This window comes from Fusarium graminearum, chromosome 3 (genome assembly GCF_000240135.3).
Source record: "Fusarium graminearum PH-1 chromosome 3, whole genome shotgun sequence".
Taxonomy (NCBI): Eukaryota; Fungi; Ascomycota; class Sordariomycetes; order Hypocreales; family Nectriaceae; genus Fusarium; species Fusarium graminearum.
In genome coordinates, this window is record NC_026476.1 from 4,927,938 (window position 1) to 4,947,813 (window position 19,876).

Here is a 19,876-nt window from a genome sequence, read left to right on the forward strand (position 1 = left end):
CCGCGCATAGACTGTTAAAACAGAGCGCTTAGAGCCAGTCTTTTACCGCACAACTCAACAACGACGAGACGAGAGTGATTGGCTGACAAGGTCGGACAAATTATTTTTTCTTATTTATGGGAAATGTTTTGCTTGGCTCCAGTTCTATTTAGGTGAGTTGCTGGGGGGGGGGGGGGGGGAAGTCTTTACTGGGGAGTTGGGCGCGTCGTGATACTCGGACTATGACTTTGACTGGGGATCATGGCATTGCATGCATGGCATGGTACAGGGAATTTGGATAGTTTGCTGCCGCGAAAATCGATCAGATTCGATACGAGATGAGACTCTACATGAGGCGATTTGTCGTCTCTTGCTGGCGCTAATTGGATATGGCTTGTTCCTGAGGTCTTGGGGGGGGGGGGGGGGGGAAAGAGACACTGCATACATTAACACACTGGCTCTGCCTGCCCAACTTGAATGGTTTCACTCTACTCCAACACATACACTCACTCTCTGACTCTTACTTGGATCCTTTTTTCTTTTTCCTTTTGTCAAACTCATTTCCTTATCTCTGTCTCTTTCGTGTGACTTTCTTTCATACTATCTCTCCATCTTTCATTCATAGCCCTTGTTCGTTTCCATTGTTCGTCATTCCCTTTACTCATTCTGCTAACAAGGCCGGCTTTTCCTTGTACTCAGTTTGTGTGTCTCGGTCTCAGGACACTGAACAAGTAAACTCTTTGTTCACGGGATATTCGGGGTGAACATTGTTGTTTGGCTCTACTTACTCTTAATCTGTTTGGATCTTGGAGGAAGTTATTCGACAAACTTGCTTTTCTTTCGTGTTACAATCATTGCAACTTATACGACACTTTGACTCACGTACGATCGACAAACGAATTACACGACACGACTATATCTTTGGATTTTACGAACCAAACACTCTTTACTTTTCCTACGTCTATATCGAATTATTCTTCATCATGCGATACAATAGAATGAGGCTCGCTGTGGCCATGTCACTCCTTTTGACTGTCCAGTCCGCACAGGCTGGCCCTATGTGGACTGGCAGAGAAAAAAGAAACCCTGCAGTTTTCCTCGACGTTCGAATGGAGAACTCGCAAGCTCCTACTGCAGCTCATGGCGGAAATGGGTATGAAACAGGCATGGATACAGAAGAAGAAGAAGAACCATATCTAACAATTTATGCTAGATCCGGGAACGGGGACCAGACTACGCCACGACCTATATTCGAGACATTAAACTCGACTCCCGACCCTAACCCACTATTCTCAGAGACCCCAGGAGACGACAAGAAGAAGGGCCCCTATTCTGATCTGCCTGAACCCGTCGAGGTTATTCCCGTCCAGCCTACCAACGTGGCTCCCCAGCCAACTAGCGAAGCCCAGGCACCTACTCAAGAAGAGCCTGTGAACAAGCCAACTTTCACACAGAACACTTCCGCGCCGGTTATCACGACCTCTATTGTTCCTAAGGATCCTGCCACTGAGGTCGAGAAGCCAACTTCGGCGACCGATCAGCCTCAGTACCAATCCCCTGACGAGAGTGCGGTAGTGACGGAGACTACTCCACCCACCAAGGAAGTCACAACTTCTGCGAACGAGGTCCCGACCTACGAGCCAGTAAGAGAGGTTACTACTGCTGCTCCTGAAGTTCCTACCACTGCAGTCGCCCAACAGCCAGAGATCTCCGAGACAAAAGTTCTGGACTCGACAGTTGATCTTGGTACACTGCAACCATCGGAGGGAGAGAACACCAAGCTAAGTGCTACCCAGGAGACCGCAGCTCCTGAAGCACCTTCTCTTCCTGTAACTACCTCCAAAGACGAGCAGCCTATGACCACACCCGTTGAGGACGTGACAACTACTCTTGCGTATGAGCCAACTCCTTCTGGACACCTCACAACACAGGCTCCTGGTGATACCGCATTCCCCATCAACCCCAAGCATCCCTCCAACATTTACCCCTATCCCCCTACCACACCAGCAGCAGATGTTCCGGAAACCTCAGCTGCGGAGACAAAGCCTGCTGCTACAACCGAGACTGTCTCTGTAGTCCAGCCAAAGGACCCACAGGTTGAGACTACGTCTGGCGTTCAAGATCGGCCCGCACCAACTACGGAGGCTGCCCAGCCTGAGGGTGGGGTCCCAGCTTCAGAACCTGTTCAGCCCAACAACCCTGCTCCTACATCTGAGGTCAAGCAAACATATCCTCCTGTTGAAACTCCCGATGGTCAAAAGCCTGCTGCGCCTACCGAGCCTTCTCCTGTTGAGACCTCGGCGCCCATTGAACCTCAGAATCCTGTGTCAACTCCAGAGCCTGCTCAGCCCGTTGCTCCCACTACATCTGCGGTGCAGCAACCCGAAGCCCCAGCAGAGACCTCAGCTGTGCAACAGCCAGCTCCTGTTCCTTCAAATGCCGAGCCCCAGTACTCAGCCCCTGGCTCCAACACCCTGCCAGCAGCACCTGCTGCCCCCCCAGCTACTACTGCCGTCGTCTCGAACCCTTCTTCACCCGAGACCACATCTGTGGCCAAGGTTGTTCCCACAGGCTCACCAGCTGATGGAGTGCCAACCATTAATACTGAAGTTCCTACAGGCACGAGTGCAATTCCCGCCCCTGCTTACGCTAGCAATGTTGTTGATGCGCGAACATACAACGAAGAGTTCGCAAAGCTCACACCCGAAACTGCATGTGTAAAGGGCCAAGCAGCTTGCATTAATGGACAAATGGCTCTATGTGGTGACGATGGTGCTTTCGAGCTTATTCCTTGTGAGACTCAAGGCGAGAAATGTTTTGCTCTACCTTTGTACAACGTCGAGGGAGGTATCAAGATAGTCTGCGAAGATCCCGCTACTGCAGCCAAGATCCTCGGAGGAACTCCTGGAGGTGGCAAGGACAACACTGCTCCCGGTAATGAAAACCAGGACCAGCAGCCAGTACCTACCTCCACAGTTGAGAAGAAGCCTGAAGTTCCTGTGGTTACAGTCACTACCATCGTTACTGTCGATGATGGTGCTGCCCCTGAACCCACTAGTGAGCCTGCCCCTGAGCAGCCAGCGCAGCCCACCCAGCCTGTGAATGAGCAACCTTCTCAGCCTAACTATCAGCAACCCACACAGCCCCAGCCTGTGCCTGAGAAGCCTACCCAGCCTGCTCCCGAAGTACCAACTCAATCTGCCCCTGAGCAGCCGAGCCAACCTGATGCTGAACAGCCTGCTCAGCCCACCTCCCCATCGCAACCATCTCAGCCCGAACCAGAGCAGCCATCCCAGCCAGCTCAGACCCAGCCCGTTCAGGGACGACCATCTCAACCGAGTGAGGAGAAGCCTGCCCAGACCACCCCCCCAAAGCCTTCCAACCCCCAGCCCACAAAGGCTTATGAGGATCTCCCTCCAACAAGCCCCCCTGTCGCTGAGCCAAGTACGAACTCGATGAACCTCCCTGGCGGCACAACCTTGACCAAATCAATCAAGAAGCCTGATGAAGCCAAGCCCACGACCTCACCAGATGATGATGATGATGGTGATGATGACAAGGACAAAGACGGTGATGACGATGATAAGCCTACGTCCGTAGTGCTCATCCCTATCCCCGACAAGCCCACAAAGGCTCCTGCTCCCGCAGCCACAGAGGCCAATGCTGATAGCGAAGATGACAAGAAGCCCGCGGCTGTTACTCGTACTGGTGACGATGCACATGCCACAACTATTGTCGTCGATGGCACACCTACCGTTTCTGTCTACTTCACCGTGACAGTTACAGATAAGGACCAGGCCACTGTCACTGTCACCGAGAAGGAGAGAGAGACTGTTACGCTGGTGATTAGCGCCTAAGTTTTATTATCGTTTATAGAGATTGCCTTTTTTCGTTGTTTTGAACTTATTAAACTAAATGTAGCGAGCGTATTGTGGTAATGAAGTTGAGAGATACATGTTGGCACGCGGCCAGAAACAGACTGAACAAAAAGACTGCTGCCAATAATCCCACGATAGGGCAGAAATGGAAAAGAGGGGTTTCAAAACCATAATACAAAAACTGTTTCTCATACTCCGAGCTCATGCATGCTTACGTGGTATTCTTCATTACACCTATTCGTTTCGATCGTTGCATATGCGAATGTGATAGCTATCATACACAACCAACCCCTATCCGTGCTTGTGGTATCTTGTAGACTAAATAAAACCCTCTGCAAGTCATTCCCGACTTGAATGCTCCCTTGTTGTCGTCATCTCTCTGTTACGAGATGCGAGCTCTATATGTGGATATCATCACCCCAAAACGCGCCTCCATGCTTGATCATACACAACCCAGCTATATCATATAAAACACAAGCAAATTGTGTCTCCAAACGTACATCATGGAACACTAGTACTCATAGCGTTACCATCAAGACAGCCCGTATTCCAGTTTCCACCTTGACATTACCACGTTTCTCATGCTTCTTTCTAATCTGCCTGTATGCACTCCCTTGCGCGATCTGCAAATTGTATGACGAACGCTGACCAGGATACCCAATAAATATTTCTCTCCATCCGTAATACTAATGCCTTGGACGGCTTACGTCGAACCTGGCACTGAGTCGTCGATGAACGGGTCACCTACCTCGAGTCTCTTAGCTGCGGGTTCGTTACCGTCTTCATCAACACCATATTTATCTTGCCATAGTTTTCGCATGACTTGGTAGATGAACAGGAACTGAGGGCGGCCCTGGACCATACCCACACGCTGCTCTCGGAGAAGGTCGACAGTATGATAAATCAGGTCAGGGCCCTCACTCGGGTCATCGTAATTCTCAAAAGTACCCAACTCAAGCTCGCGTATGAGGTGCTCGAGAGTGATGAAAGTGCCCGTCCGACCAACACCAGCACTGCAGTGAATTATTCGTGGATTAGAGGGTGCACTCAGTTCACGGGACAACTGCATGAGATCAAAGAACCCGTCAAGATCCTCGAGCTCAGGTACTCCAAAATCAGGCCATCGTCGATAAAGGAGATGCCACACAACACGTGGTTCGTCTTCACCATCAACTTGCATGAGTAGCTTGCGCTTCTCGATGGCACCTTCAGCCATCTCTTCGTATGATTCGTACGTCAACTGGGCCTGCCATCCATCGTTCCACGCATCGTGTTCGTTCAGAGTCCAAGTCGAATTTTCTTGGTCATCGGGGAAGTATTGATGGCATTTGACAACTCCGCCTTCTGCCATGGTTGTGAGCTGCACGATGACAGCAGGTGAGGACATTTGTTCAGCAATCATGCGCCAGACGTAGTCGATTGACGGCAGAGTCGGCCCTTGCATGGCGATGTATCTTAATGGTTCCTGGTTGGGATCTGAGGGTGAAGGAACGGTAATCTCAGAGGCGTTGACATAGTCGAGCTCCTCCTCGGGAACCTGAAGCTTGACTCGGTTGTGGTTCCATGGCTTGATGTTGATGTAGCGATCCATTACACCCTTTTCCTGGGTATCGACTTGTTTGAAAGTACCCCATTTGAAATCCTGGTCTGCGTCGTTCTTTGTACCTTCTGAAACCCGTTCACGCTCAGCCCACGTCAGGTCCTGGAATTTGATATCGATACCTATAGATGGTTAGTGTTTGACTAATACGCCTGTCGCTTTTTTGATGCCATACTCTGCATTGAAGATTCCAGGAAGGCAGGAATCCGGAGCGTATGGTTGCCTAGCGCATCGTTCTCAGCCGTGACGGGTCGGCTCCTGACACCGTCATGGCTCACGACGGCCGGCGGAGGAGGACTGGAAGGCAACTCGGCGGGTGAACTATCGCGCGCTCTTTTGGTAGAGCCGCGAAAACGAAAATTCTTAAAAGCTGCTCTCTTTGAGAGTTTAGTTTTCTGTGGCAGAACTTGCTGTCCCTGCTGTTGTTGCGACTGAAGGTTTGCAGCTTGCAGTTCGGAGCTGGCGATGCTATCGGCAGTGTCGCTGCTGGAGCGTTCGACGGAGGTCTCGATTGTAGGGTTCTTGGGTTTGCGCCTAAACTTGGGGATCCTGTCCATGGCGTCAGGACGGTACAAAGACTGGCGTGAGGTCCCCAAGGAGAAGCAAAAGCTGCGCCGGAAGTCGGGGCTCGTCGCAGTTTTTACTTAAGTTTTGGCCAGCGGCGGATGCCCAAGTATAAGAAGTAGAATCGACGGAGATTTGGGCACAAGAAGAGGAATAGTGTCGTTGGGTCTCCCTGGCTGGTGGAGGCCGGACAGGGCAAGGGTCGGATCCGCGTGGGCGATGGGGCGCAAGTGCAGCGCAGTAAGTACTAACTAGAGTTACGAGGAGGCGAGGAAGTGACGAGACGATTTAACGGTGGCGGAGTCGTAACGTCGAAAACTGTTAAAAAGAGGGTAGAAAGAAGAGAGAGTTCTCTGTTTAATCGGGGGCGAAGGTTAAAAAGAGAGAGAGAGAAATAGGTTGACCAAGACTATGTGAAGGAGAAAGGTCGAGAGAAGGAGGCAGGAGGGATAAGACACCGCAATCGGAAGTATTGGGTGGGAGGCCGAACTAAGAGGAGTCGAGCGAATGTTGGGGAAAGAGCAGATAATGAAAGGAGAGTGAGTGAGTGGAGGAAAAGAGAAATAAGGAAAGTTACGATAGTGATGAAATAAAACTTCAAATAATCTGTAATGGATAGTACCTAGGTACACACAGTCAAGTCACCTAGTTGAACGAGTGACGTGACGTGAAGACGTGACCAAGTAATGGGTACTGTCGAGTCTCAAGACGTCACAACGGACAAAGAATTGGGACACACAAGACAAGACAGGGCAAAAAGAACGTGGGGACGGGGGGGAAGAATGGAAGTGTCTAGCTGCCCGCGCTTATACTTCCCTTGTTCTTGGGTACGCAAGTGCACAGAGTACCTCACTCAGCACATGTTGTAAGTGCCACCCACCCCCTAGGGCCTCATTGTAACCTACCCAGGGATGGATGGATGGATGCAGGTCGGGGGCCTGATCGGCACAGTTCACTGTAGGTCTCTCTGATGATATTTGACAGATCTCGACCCTGTTCCTTTCCTTTCTTTTTTTTTTTTTAATTACGACACGTGCATCATCCTCGCTACAGTATTTCCCGATCCCGTGGTTCTGGACGCCGCTGATCATGCACCCAATTTATCCTCGAGGTCAATCTACTAAGAGTCAATAGTTCCACGGTACCTGGTTGTAGTAAATTTTTTCATTTTTTTTTCACTCCTGCACATGTCAGGGATAATTTTAGTTGCGTGGCGGCTGTTGGTGTCACTGCCATTCTTTACTTAGCAGCTTCGGATACTAAGTTACATGTCGTGATTATTTCTATTTTGGGTTTGTCTGCGGAGAACGGATTCTGGCCCGATCATCCAACTCCTTCAATCGCATAACTATCATCCAGGAAACCCACTAATGCGGGTACAAGAGTTATCAACGTCTTATTAATACATTCCTTCCATTCGCGATGTGACCTGCTTGCGTGGTCGAGACCAAATTCAACTCAGCTGGCATTGCCCGGTCGTGTTGGTCCAAGTTCCAACTGGCGTAGCTTCCATGGGCCCCCTGTAGATATCTGACAGGGAGATCGGACGATTTCATAGCCTAATGGAGACTGAGCCACCAGTTACAAATATACAAGCACCAAGAGTTGAATTATGACAAAACAATTCCATCTCGACATCGCATCGTGTTCTCTTAGATACAATACATGATTATATATTTCTGATAATACAGTAGTAATAGTAGTGTTCTTACAAATTGAGCCCTGTGGCTTGTCATCTTAAACAGCAGAGTAAACGCCAGTTACATATTTGCCACACTCAACCTTTTGCTCCAATGATACCTTTCGTCCCTTTCCACCATCCAAACGGACAGTCTTGCGAGGAGTGACGCACAACCGATGGAAACCCTCAGTCCCCTCCTTGCGAGCGTCGGCCGGACTATCCAGAGCTGCGATATACGCAGGCGCGTTCAGGTTTGTTCGTCTACCAGTGCCAAGCTGGAAGTGTTCGTTGCCACCCCAGAATACGACATCAGCACCCCAGTTGGTTTCGTTCTCTGTTCCCTTGCTGGACACTGAGAGCTCTGTCACGTTGTCCATGATAGCCGAGCAATGTGTGGCGCCGACTGAAAGAGACTTGAGCTTGATGGGGCACATCGTGTTGGTCTTCTCATCGAACTCAAAGAGAGACGACAGGCCCTTCACCTTGGTTGGCTTGGCGGACACATGCGACCATCGACCGGTGCCCAATGTTCCGTAGACTCCTTGCCCACAAGCCCACAAGTCTGTACTTATAGGCGGGAGCCTTCTTGCCGGAGCAAGAGCCTTTGTGCTGCCAGGAATCATGGAGGCCTTTGCGTCTACAGTGAAGAAGGTGTTGTTTCCGCCTGCTGCTATGGATGTTACAGTGGGAATAAGCCCAGTATTGGCGTATGACAAGTTGGTAGGAACCATGACTGGCGTATCTGAAACTGAAAGACCGTAGTCGGTATCGATTCCAAGTTGTCCATAAGAGTTATCGCCGAATCCAAAGATGCGTCCGGTCTTGTCGAGAACTGCCGAGTGGTAATCGCCAGCAGCAATCTGTGTCACCTCGAATCCTTGTAAGGTGGTGACTTCATGAGGCTGGTCATAAGGACCCTTGGGTCTGTTGTGCCAGCTCAAGCCAGCAACACCCATCTGTCCCTTCGAGGGAAACTCAAGGGCGCTTGCTGCGGCCGAAAAGACACGACCCTTGGAAGTAAGCATCAGACAGTGTTCCTGCCCAGTGCTTATATCCTTGACCGTTTCGCCGTAAGCAAGGCTAGATGGTGTCAAGTTGCGGAAATGAATGTTCTCTCGCGAACCGCCAGATCCCCAGATAGACCAAGAAGATTTCTGTTGTTCTTCCTTGAGGCCACCTTCTTGATCATTGCGAGATGCTGGAATGGAATAGACATTGCCCTTGCGCGACAAGGCAATAATTCGATCAAGCGAAACATCAATCTTGATAATGTCCTTGCCTGTGAGTGTGGAAACGGGGGAAGGGTCTTTTTGGTTGTAACCAAGACCCCATTGAACCAAATCACCCTTCTCAGTGACTGCCGCACCAAAAATGGAAGTCAATTTGAGGTCTCGAAGAATTTGGTCATTGAAGTAGGAGATTCTTCGAGGTGCTTTGACATATTTCTCACTGGAGCTTGGATCGATAACCTTGCCAACATTGGAACCCCATGCATAGACTCCGGGATGCTCCCAACTATGCTTGACTTGGGCATGCTGTGAACTGATAAGATCCCGATTCTCTTCCTTGGACTTGACCTTCTTGCGAGGCTTCTCAAACTCGATCTCAGCTTTAATGGGAGCTTCGTTCTTCTCGTCTTCAGCTACCGAAGCGGACTTTCCAGTCAATTTAGGATAAAGGTAAACTCCAGCAGCAGCTAGGCCAAAGACAGCCGCGAGACTGATGATTTTACCTCCGCGGTTAGATGGAGGCTCAGAATACTCGCTGCCATAATCGTGGGCGTAACGAACCCATTGACGCTGAGATATGTTGATAGGCTGGCGAGCGTGAGAGCGGATAGCAGCTCGCCTGAGAGCTACTCGAGAAACGTTCATGATGGGCACGTGCACCTGAAAATGAAGAATCCGATTCGATACAACTGACGAATCTTCTATTGAAGAGTTCAAGTTGCATCAAAAGATAAATCCAAAGTTGCCTCGCAATGGATGAGAAAATGTTGTGAGGTCATAGAGCTCAAGCTCCCGCAGTTAAGAAATAGACTAATGGCAGTGGTCAGCAAAATTCTTTGGACTGCCACAGGGTCCTTCTTACAGTAGAACCACCGCCACAGATCGGAGGGAGCATGCGCCACAAGCTGCAGGCACTCTGTTAGCGTAGCGCACGGATAACTAACCCCACACTATCACTTTCCCACCCAATGCATCGGCGGTTCGGAGCTGACGCCTTCCGACTTTAAACATTCAACGCTGCGTGGCTTCTAGAATAGCTCCAGCTCTAGATCTAGCAAAACCTCCCATTTAAAGCTCCCTTGAGCTCCGTCGGCACCATGTATGAAGACTCGTGGTATACGATGATGCCCGATCTGGGCACCAGTAAAAAGAGTCAATCCAATAGCAGTCCTGGACATCGTCGCAAAGAGTCCTTACTACAACAGCCCAACGTATGCCCCTACGAATAAACACCCCACTACAACATGGTTGAAGCTCACCAAATAATATCAGGAAACGACCCAAATACACGAAATCCCGGCGCCAATGCCCAATGTATACGAAGAAATCGAAGATACCGATACTCCACCAGAACCGACTGTCATTCGTCGAGCCAACTCATACTCGGACTTCTATCGTGTGGTCAAGGAGCAGCTGTCTAAGGATACGAGACCACGTCCGAAAAAGACGGACAAGAAGAGCAGAGCATGGGAAGCTTTGTTTCTTCCCGACTCTAGCAATGACGTCGATGCGCATGAGCCGGACACTTTTGAATCATTTGACGAGCAATTGCTAAATGCTAGCCAACAACAATACCTGTATGCATCTTGTACGGGCTCACGCCCATAGGTCATTCTGACTTTTTACAGACTGTATCGCGACCAGCTCGCACTGACAGAGCGCCACCTGGACGGACTTATCGATGATGCAAACGCGACTCTTAAACTTCTCACATCTCTGTCAAACTCATTCGGTTCCGTTGAGGCGCAAACATCAACTTTCCAATCACAATGCGAGGAACTTTTGACAGAACAAAGGAGGCTAGAGGAGCTGGCCAATGAAGTTGGAACCGACCTTCATTACTACGCCTACCTTGATAATGCGACAAGACGTCTCAATGCGCCGGGCGCCAGTCGATTGGTTGATGATGCATCATTCGGAGAGATGGTCGAGAACATTGACTCTTGTATTGTGTTTATGGAGGAACACGTAAGGATTCCATATCACTTCCAAGCTCACGCGCTTACACATTTAGCCCTCGTACCGCGATCGTGACACTTACCTGGCTCGATACACTGCTCTACTCACAAAGGCTTTACATCTTCTTGAGCATGGTTACAAGACCACATTAGAAAAGGTGTCTCCTGAAATCGGACGACAAATCATCGCCACCAAATCCGAGTCTGCTCGCCATGCACTTGCATATGGACGCTTCCAAGAGATGATGCTGGACTCTTACGGCCTGATTCCCAACGTTCACCAAACGGTGCGTCGAGCGTACGACTCATATGGCCAGCGGAACGAGTCCTGCACACATTTTGAGACGTATGCGAACACAGCTAATAACATCATCCACAACCATTTAACGACAAGAGACCGGGACCTCAAGGCATTGACGCAATCTGATATTGCGGAATTCAACAAAGAGGTCAAGGACCTGTCAGCCGAGACAGCGTCACGTAACTTTATCAAGCAATGCTTTGAGCGCATGTACAACGAAGAGAATCTCTTCATGAAACTGTTTGGTGTGGAGCCCGTCTGGACACAAGCGTCTGATTCCGTTTTCCAGGCCATCAAGGCCATCAACACCACTATTGCCCATCCCGGTAACTTGACACCGCTAGTGACCAATCTCCAAACAGTGCTTCAAGCTGCGCCGCTAGAAATGACCTGCAATGTCGTAGGCTTGCTTGCGAACGAATATTTCGGTACTGACTTGGACGACATGGAGTCGCCATACTTCCTTAAGTGTAAACAATACACTTCACAACTCCTCGCGCATCACCTCTGGCCTTTGACAGACATTGTGTTTGAGGCAGAAGTAACAAAAACAATTGCAAAAGCTCCTCTCCAAGACGCTTCTTTAATGATAGGCCCTGTTGTGGGCGGAGTGGCATCGTCAAATGCCCATCCTCTAGTGAAACAGGCTATCAAACTCCTGAGTATGTACGAGAATTGCATGCCAAAGGAGAGATCAGTAAGTACCTTTCGTTGGAGTATATTTTCCAGCATCTGACCTGTCATGTCTAGTCGAAAAATAGTTCAGTTGTCTTCAACATTGTGCGAGATACTATTCAGGTACTCCAACGCGCAGAATCAAGAATACAGTCGCTGAAGGCTGGTACAGATCCTGACCTGTTCATGGTCAAGAACTTGCTTATCATCAAGAACGAGCTGGTGTCACTCGAGATTGGCGATATCAGAAACCACGGTGCTTCAATGCAGCACTTTGTCCATATTTGGGATACACTAAGTCCTCAAAACTGGGTTGGATTCTTTTCAAACATCATCGGCGGTGGTCTTTGGTCTCGAGGCACGCCGTCGGTGACAGCCAAGACGCTAACAGTCGAGGATATGAATGAGCAACTGGACGAGTTGCTGCGCCAGTCCATCTACAATTTCACACATCGATGGGGTTCTCTTATGAACGATTCTCAGAACAGGAAGCCTGGCGTGAAGCCAATCGCCAAGGTAGAGGCCGAATTAGAAAGTCTGCTCATGACTGCATTCAGCAACCAACCTGAAGTGGTCGGGAAGCTCAAGGAGGCCATTGAGCAGCATGCGCAAGCGCAGAACGATGCAAAAGATGAGAAGCAAGGAGTCAAACGATACTAAAGAGAAGGGAACCAGTCTATGAGTATAGAAGGGGCGTCGCCTATTGAGAGAATCTAGATGAACAATTGTGAGAATAATGAATAAACCTACAGATTTTTGGTCATTAGTTAGAGGCTGATTCTTGTACTTGGCAAGTGAGATAGAAATCATATGCCGGCTTGCTACGGTTCTAGAACGCAGATCCCGAGTTTCATTATCAAGTAATAGCCCGAAGTGCTGCAACCTTTTGATCAAGAAAGTCTCCAAACTTGTGGAACCGCGCTTATTAGCAGACTAGTTTGTTAGTGAGATACATCGCCAGAACGGTGACCGGAGACGAAGCCGATAAGAGATTTCCCTCAAGTGCAGTGCCAAAAGGCGAGATCCCCCGCGTTTTGAACCAGTTCTGTTACGGGGCTGGCTCCGAACAGCGCTGGTATCGCTGTATCTCACCACCAAAAAAAGTCACTCTACAACACCGACAGCCCGGACTCCGTTACCGGCTTGCTAATGCTAGCACGTCATTTGCCGAGCGCTCTCCGCGACAATTCGACCCCGGATTGCGATAGATAGACCGGGGCATTCTTTTTCTTACCTTATCTTTAGCCCTCTCTTTCTCCTTACGCTTATCTCTCTCTCACAAACTGCCTCTCTGTTCTTTTCCTCTCTTCCTCTCTGCGATTTAGAGGCTTTATAAAGAAAAGAAAAGAAAAGAAAAGGTCAAGGACAAATCCCCGCCATATTAGAGATGGACGCTCTTGAGTTGGAGTCGTCCAAGCAGAGCCCTGCGCTCCAGACAGCAAAGGACCTTTTCTCTGGCGCTGTTGGAGGAATTGCACAGGTCTTGATTGGTATGTTCTGATTTGTTTTTTTCCTTCAATCTCATGTGGGCCGCGTAGCGTAATGGGAACGGTTATGTGAGATTGAGCCGAACGACAACCATGAGTGAGAGGCACTCTTCACAATAACATTGCTATGAGCTTACTTGTGTAACAAACTGAACCCAAACCAATTGCTAACAATCTTCCTCCTAGGACAACCTTTTGACATTGTCAAGGTCCGACTCCAAACATCAAACCAATACTCCTCCGCCATCAATGCCGCCACAACCATCTACAAGAACGAGGGCGCCCTAGCTTTCTACAAGGGAACACTGACGCCGCTCATCGGTATTGGCGCTTGTGTTTCCGTTCAATTCGGCGCTTTCAACGCTGCCAAGCGCTGGTTCCAGGAACGCAACAATGGCGCTGAACTTTCCTACCCCCAGTACGGTGCCGCGGGTGCCTTCGCCGGTATCTCCAACTCGGTTCTCTCCGGCCCCATCGAGCACATCCGTATCCGTCTTCAGAGTCAACCTCACGGCGCCGGTCGCCTGTACAACGGTCCTGCGGACTGTGTACGTAAACTCGGAGCGCACAACGGTGTACTGAGCGGTATCTACCGTGGCCAGTGTGTGACTATCTGGCGAGAGGCATTCGCCTACGGTTCTTGGTTCACTGCTTTTGAATACATGATGAACTCCGACGCTGCCCGCAACAAGGTCGACCGCAAGGATATCCCTGCTTGGAAGATCGCCGTCTACGGTGGTCTTGCTGGTGAGGTTCTCTGGCTCTCCAGCTACCCCTTCGACGTGATCAAGAGCAAGATGCAAACCGACGGCTACGGCGCCAACCAGCGATACAGCACCATGAGAGATTGCTTCTCTAAGACATGGCGCGCTGAGGGTGCTGGTGGTTTCTTCAAGGGTATCGGACCTACTCTGGCTCGAGCCATGCCCGTCAGTGCAGGTACCTTTATCGTTGTCGAGATGACCATGCGAGCTCTCAACAGCTAAAATGGCTGAAATTTGCCCAAAACAAAATTGATCTGCTATTTAAAAGCATTGGAATGTGATTAAAATGAGAAGGAATACAACGATAGAACAAAAGGGAAAACATTGCTGGCATAGAAGGTTACGATGAAGTTCAACACGCGATAGCATTGGTGGTAGGTCTGAGAGAGATTCAGATATATGATAATATACCCAATTTAATCTATTCTTTACCATCCCACATTTTCGTTATTCTCTACACGGCGTTGCAGAATGTTTCTGGCGCTCTGTGGTGACAGCTCTTCCAGATGCAGTTCCTCAAGAACCTTGCGCGCCTCCTCGTTATCCGTAAATACTCTGTCACTGGCTTCTTTGAGTGTCAAGCCGCCTGCCTCCCCAGCCTCAACTGGTAAACTCAGGAGCTGAATTCCCTCGGTCAAACTGTCGAGGATAGAAGAGCCATTGGGGATATAACGCTCAACAATGGAGACCAGAGCGACACCATCACGGCAGAACTGAGTTGCGCCGTAGGTTGTGAAAGATTGGCGCATAAGGACCGTTTGCCACAAGTGCTCTTGAAGCTGGGTAAGAGCTTCGCGCCAGACGCGGCGGAAGACGGCCGTGGACAGCGCTTTGACAAGGAAATCAAAGTTGCGCTGCAGGATACGAAGTGGCTCGTCCAGTTCTGGAGTAATGGCAAGCTCATCTTTGCGATGTTAGTAAGAGCTCGACAACGACAAGAGTTAACTTACCAGAAATAGTTGTTTCGCCGACAGTCGTCCATTGAACACGGGTCGTGTAAGCGCGGAAAGCCTTGTTATGCGACTCAACAAGAGCACCAACAAGAAGCTCTTGAGCAGCTGTGCGTCGCATACTATAAGCAGTAGCCGTTTCATCAAAGAGAGCACCGTCTTCACGCTTCTCTCCTACTGCTGCAGAAGTACGATCTTTAACATCGTCATAGCTCATAGTGCTAGTAATGTTATTACCCTGGCTGGCTCGATGCAAGGCTCGAGTTTGGAGTTCATCCCATAGAGAAACGAAAAACTCTTCGTTGCTCCAGTCCTTTAGAGTATTGACAACATGATCGGCGCTGCCAATCACTTTGCACAGCACTTCAAACCCGCCTGTACCTTCTAGCACAGCAAGATCCTCCTTGTTCGCAGCCAGTGTACGGCCAAAAGTAGTAGACATACTTTGATAAGCTTGTAGTGAGTCTCGAAGACGATCATGGTAAGCATCCAAAATCTCCAGCTGGATACCAATCAAAAATCGAATCTTATGCTTGAAAGTGCGAACTCTCTCATACTGGCTTGTTACCGACCGCAAAAGATCAGTGACTCGCACAGCAGCATATGTTGGCTTCATCTTGCCCTGCAACGCATAGTCGTAATCGATGTTGCGAGCGTCTTGCGAATCTATAATGGTGTTGTACCTCTCCAGAGCGAATTCTTTCTCGGCCTTGAACCACGTATCGAAGTGGTCGTCAAGAACATATGCGGTCAAACCAGACCATCCATTCTCCGCGTCGCCACTGTCGTAGCTAAACTTGTAGCGAACATTGTCGTCAAAGGCCATAAGTTGTGACATGAAACTACTCAAAAAAGATGGACTCTTGACAGCTTCTAGCGCGACCAAAGAGGTCTTCTCCTTCAACATTGGCAATAGAGAAGTAATCAACGCAGAAACTGGGTCGATGTAAGCCAGATTGGTTGCTACATCAGTATCTCGAAATTTCTCTGCGAGGAGATACCCGAGATTGTCTCGGAAAAAGTCTTCCCATTTCTCAACGAGTGCGATAAACCACGAAAGGCAATGTGTTCCAAATGCCTGCGGGCTGCTTGTCGGCTTATCGCTAAGAAAGTGGAAACGGAACTCTGAGACGAAAATCGAGGCCATTATCTCGAACGGTAACAGCGTGACGAGCTTATCAGTGTGTGCTATCTCTGGTTTTTGCAAATCAATGAGCTTTTCGATGCAGTTGATCCATTCTTCATCCATCTGCAGATCGGCTTCAACCCGCGGCCACTTTCTCTGTTTCAAGACTTCCTCTAGTTCCCCAGACATGGTAGACTTGATATCATCCCAAAGTGATCTGGTCAAATTCTCGACGTAGGCGACGAGGTGTAGACCTTCTTGGCCCGGTAGGCCTTGTAACTTGAGTACATGCTGCTTTAGCTTGATGTACGGTTCCAATGCAGCCTTGGGATCTTGCGGGAGAAAGGACTTTGCTTCTGCTCGGAGCTTCTCTGCGTCTTGCAAGAGGACAAGGTAACTCTGGGCCCGCTCAACAGCCTTGATCTTGTTCATGGGCGACTTGAGTCGCTCAATGGCCTGATCAGGCGCATCGGAAGCAGCATAGATTTGGGCACGGAGATCAATGCTCTCCTGAAGCTTTTGGAACTCTTGGATACGAGCGGTGAGCGAGGCTTGGCGGTCATCGGCTGTGCGCCGGGTCTCCTCGAGCTCTTTGACAGCTGTATCTAGCTGCGATTGCAGCTGGTTACGTTGAAGCTCGACATTTTCGAGCAGTGTGTCGAGGTTCTCGAGATCAGCAGTGGACTGGAGTTTATCGTCCAGAAAGTCTTCAACCCGAATATCGAGCGAGGTTCCCTGGGGGTGAGCGGCTGTAGTAGCCATGTTGAATATAGTGGTTTCAGTGATAGTTGTCATGAATCTCATAGCGCAACGTAGCTGCTCTTGAATGACGTGGGGCAGCGAGCCCCACTAAACTCGGTAAATACATATTTCCGTCTAAGTAAAAATACATCTGAAAGGTCACACTGCCCGACTGTGACTGGCCTTGGATGAGCGACAATCACGAGACGCTGAGAAGAGTTTGAACGGGTATAAAATCAGTTGAAACGCCTAAAAGCCGATTATTATTCGAGGGGCAAAGTAAAATTGCCATAAGGGGAAGATTTGCGATTTTGAGGTGGCTGAGCGTCAGGGATTTTAATTAGTCGGGTGGCTGGGCTTCCCATGAGGGCAGTCATGATGAATCCAACGGCTTTCTCGGGAGTATAAACTCGCGACTATGATGAAAAGAACGAGGAAGAGCTTCAAGTATATGTTGATCTTGTTCTAAGAAAGACAAGTCGTCGTCAGCTATAGAAGCATCGATGTAGACATTGTGTTTACTTTTACGAGCTGACAGCGCATCGCCGCCATGGCGCACTAGGGACAAGTGCACTATAATTGTTTGTATACTACCCACATGACATTGAGTGGCACATAAAAAGGAAGCCGCATATCCGACTTCGGGCTCTCGGATAATGATTTCGTATAATGCCCATAATACAGAGCATCGATGGAAGTTACATACAGGATTTGAACATATGTATCCAAATCTGTCCTCATCAATTGAGAATCAGGGGTGATTGTTTTGTTCCTTACACCGCGTGAAAGCCTCGTCTATCCCGGAAGAGTGGATGTCGTGAGTTGTTTGGGCTGAGCAAGGGGTACGAAGTGGGCTTGACTCCATTACGAAGAGTCGGGGAGTTTTAAGTCGAGCCACGATTGCTTGGGGAAATGGGGCAGAGATGGAAAAGAGAAGCCGGCTGGGCAGGGAACAGGATTACCGACGACGCTGGGTATCACCGCGATCTTGACCATCAGTGTCTGAGCTTCAGAGACACAGAGCAGGGCAGCCAATAATTGACATCAATTGGGATCCATACTAAACAGCTCGTAAACAGGAACGGGCGCCTATATAGGGATTTGCGATATAGGTGGGCATCCAATTAATCCAGCCAGATCAAGATAAAACTGCAGACAGGTTCAAACCAGGACGTGTTCGAGACAGCGTCGGATTGTCATGACAACTGCATTAAGCTGAGGAGGACTCGGTATAGTTCTATCCTTGGCAAGTCTGGGCACTGACGAGCTGACAGGGCCAGAACCAAATCAAGGTCGCGTTTGGTCGTAGAAGAGCGCTACGTAAGATCGTAGATCCTAGGGTCCAGGGATCAAGCCCTGTCTTAAACTAGGAAGGTGATTGAAAGCTGGCGCTGCTGCAGGTCCAATTAGTCTTCTTAACCGCTAACGGTTTAGCCCCGGACTGCGCTTACCTCTCCTTCCCTCTACAGTGCTGGTTGGCGGGTTGCCCAGTGCTCAAATGGACAGGAAGGAGCTCTCGCAGCGGCAAGGGTGGCTCCATATCTAAAACGTCACCATCCCCCTGCCAACCGAAAGTAAATAGGTGGTTGGGCCTACACCTCTCCATCACCCACAGAAAAGTCCAGAGGTTGGTTACTGTCCCAAGTCTCCCCAGCCATCCAATATTTGCCCAATATTCTGGTATACGAAACTGCGCTACTAACTGACCTGACCCGACCTGACTTGACTGACTGACTGACTGACCGCTCCTCTCTTTTCCCTCTCCTTTCCCCCAGGAGCTCTCTTCTAACAAAACCAATAACTCTTCACCCTCATTAGCAGATTGTCAACTGATCGTCAAGGCTTTCGACTAATCGTCGCCAATCTACATCATCTTAACTCACCTGACTTTGACTTAACCTCCCCTACAAGATCTCACTATCGCAGGGTCCGACTTTCGCTCGTTGATCTCAACCGTCGCCTTTAACCCGCGCACATTCCAGCATCGACTGTCTACCGAGACATCGATTCCTACCGCCCGCATTCCACCGCTCATTAACCTGACAAGAAACTACTGTTACCGAGACAGACAGACTGATCCAGTGGAGGACGCCTACCAATTCGACAAGTTCAATAGCTCGAGGACAGCTTCTAAATAGCTACGCGACCAAACGGTAGCAGAAAGAGCGAGGAAATCAAACGATCGCAGTCTTGCGTAACTAGCTCGTTACTCCCTGCCTGGGAGACGAGAGCAGACTATCGACTTGTGTCTGTCGCAAATTCCATCAGCAGTAATTTAAAGGAGAACAAAGTCGACCACATCTACCATGGCTTCCAAGACGAGTACGAGCAGCAGCTCGTCCTCACGGAGGCAAAAGGTCCAGGTCGGATGGTATCGTAAGTCTGTCCCAGCACATCCAGATAAATGTCTCATCCTTCTTTCCAAGTATGCGGCTAACCAGATCTCTCAGGTTTTGTACCATTCCTCGGCTACCACCACGTGTTGATGATTCTTATCGCCATTACTATTATTCTACTATGTGAGTAATTATACTTCGCAGTCTTTCGGTGTGAGACATTTACTGACCAGAACTAGCTCTACTGCTTGCCGGCTGTTCATCCTCTTCGCCACTCATCCCAGATATCTTCCTGCTCTCAATTTACTACAAGAGTTACGATGCAGTACCCGACACCGCTCAAGTTGACTACAACCTTCACTCCGCTATTGAAAACATCGCTGGAGACGCTTCGCTACAGGCCCGTGTTGGTTACTTCGGTATTTGCATCAACCCCGATGGTGGTTCATGGCTGTGCAGTAACAATGCAACTGCCCTGGCCAAAGAGGTTGATGTCGACCAAGATCCTCTCAACCTTATCTGGCTCGCTGCCCAGTTAAAGGACATGATTGTGTTCCCCTATCTCATGTAAGCCCCTCATCATGATTCAATTGCGAACACATACTAA

At 49.4% G+C, this 19,876-nt stretch overlaps 7 protein-coding genes across 7 annotated transcripts; 4 read left to right on the forward strand and 3 right to left on the reverse strand.

Annotated features, from left to right (window-relative positions):
* Nucleotides 1-1,119: 1,119 nt before the first annotated feature.
* Nucleotides 1,120-3,836, forward strand: FGSG_06296 (uncharacterized protein; the record flags this gene model as incomplete). The annotated part of the gene is made up of 2 exons (XM_011326646.1): nucleotides 1,120-1,132; nucleotides 1,276-3,836. 2 exons carry the CDS (start codon nucleotides 1,120-1,122, stop codon nucleotides 3,834-3,836), a joined length of 2,574 nt encoding a protein of 857 aa, XP_011324948.1.
* A 724-nt stretch (nucleotides 3,837-4,560) lies between these two features.
* Nucleotides 4,561-6,014, reverse strand: FGSG_06297 (uncharacterized protein; the record flags this gene model as incomplete). The annotated part of the gene is made up of 2 exons (XM_011326647.1): nucleotides 4,561-5,579; nucleotides 5,633-6,014. The coding sequence occupies 2 exons, from the start codon at nucleotides 6,012-6,014 to the stop codon at nucleotides 4,561-4,563; spliced, it is 1,401 nt and encodes a 466-aa protein (XP_011324949.1).
* Nucleotides 6,015-7,758: 1,744 nt separating this feature from the next.
* FGSG_06298 (uncharacterized protein) lies at nucleotides 7,759-9,576 on the reverse strand (the record flags this gene model as incomplete). Its single annotated transcript, XM_011326648.1, has 1 exon — nucleotides 7,759-9,576. One exon carries the CDS (start codon nucleotides 9,574-9,576, stop codon nucleotides 7,759-7,761), a length of 1,818 nt encoding a protein of 605 aa, XP_011324950.1.
* A 452-nt stretch (nucleotides 9,577-10,028) lies between these two features.
* Nucleotides 10,029-12,525, forward strand: FGSG_06299 (uncharacterized protein; the record flags this gene model as incomplete). The annotated part of the gene is made up of 5 exons (XM_011326649.1): nucleotides 10,029-10,142; nucleotides 10,204-10,508; nucleotides 10,560-10,899; nucleotides 10,946-11,887; nucleotides 11,941-12,525. 5 exons carry the CDS (start codon nucleotides 10,029-10,031, stop codon nucleotides 12,523-12,525), a joined length of 2,286 nt encoding a protein of 761 aa, XP_011324951.1.
* Nucleotides 12,526-13,153: 628 nt separating this feature from the next.
* Nucleotides 13,154-14,458, forward strand: FGSG_06300 (uncharacterized protein). Its single transcript, XM_011326650.1, has 2 exons — nucleotides 13,154-13,355; nucleotides 13,539-14,458. The coding sequence occupies exons 1-2, from the start codon at nucleotides 13,253-13,255 to the stop codon at nucleotides 14,336-14,338; spliced, it is 903 nt and encodes a 300-aa protein (XP_011324952.1). The 5' UTR covers nucleotides 13,154-13,252; the 3' UTR covers nucleotides 14,339-14,458.
* An 86-nt stretch (nucleotides 14,459-14,544) lies between these two features.
* FGSG_06301 (uncharacterized protein) lies at nucleotides 14,545-16,954 on the reverse strand (the record flags this gene model as incomplete). The annotated part of the gene is made up of 2 exons (XM_011326651.1): nucleotides 14,545-15,020; nucleotides 15,067-16,954. The coding sequence occupies 2 exons, from the start codon at nucleotides 16,952-16,954 to the stop codon at nucleotides 14,545-14,547; spliced, it is 2,364 nt and encodes a 787-aa protein (XP_011324953.1).
* A 2,285-nt stretch (nucleotides 16,955-19,239) lies between these two features.
* FGSG_06302 (uncharacterized protein) lies at nucleotides 19,240-19,840 on the forward strand (the record flags this gene model as incomplete). The annotated part of the gene is made up of 3 exons (XM_011326652.1): nucleotides 19,240-19,309; nucleotides 19,384-19,452; nucleotides 19,509-19,840. 3 exons carry the CDS (start codon nucleotides 19,240-19,242, stop codon nucleotides 19,838-19,840), a joined length of 471 nt encoding a protein of 156 aa, XP_011324954.1.
* Between the last annotated feature and the right edge of the window lie 36 nt (nucleotides 19,841-19,876).

Coding starts and splice junctions, on each gene's coding strand:
- FGSG_06300 (XM_011326650.1), top strand. CDS start 13,253: ATGGACGCTCTTGAGTTGGAGTCGTCCAAGCAGAGCCCTGCGCTCCAG. Junction 13,356..13,538: donor AATTGCACAGGTCTTGATTG/GTATGTTCTGAT, acceptor TCTTCCTCCTAG/GACAACCTTTTGACATTGTC.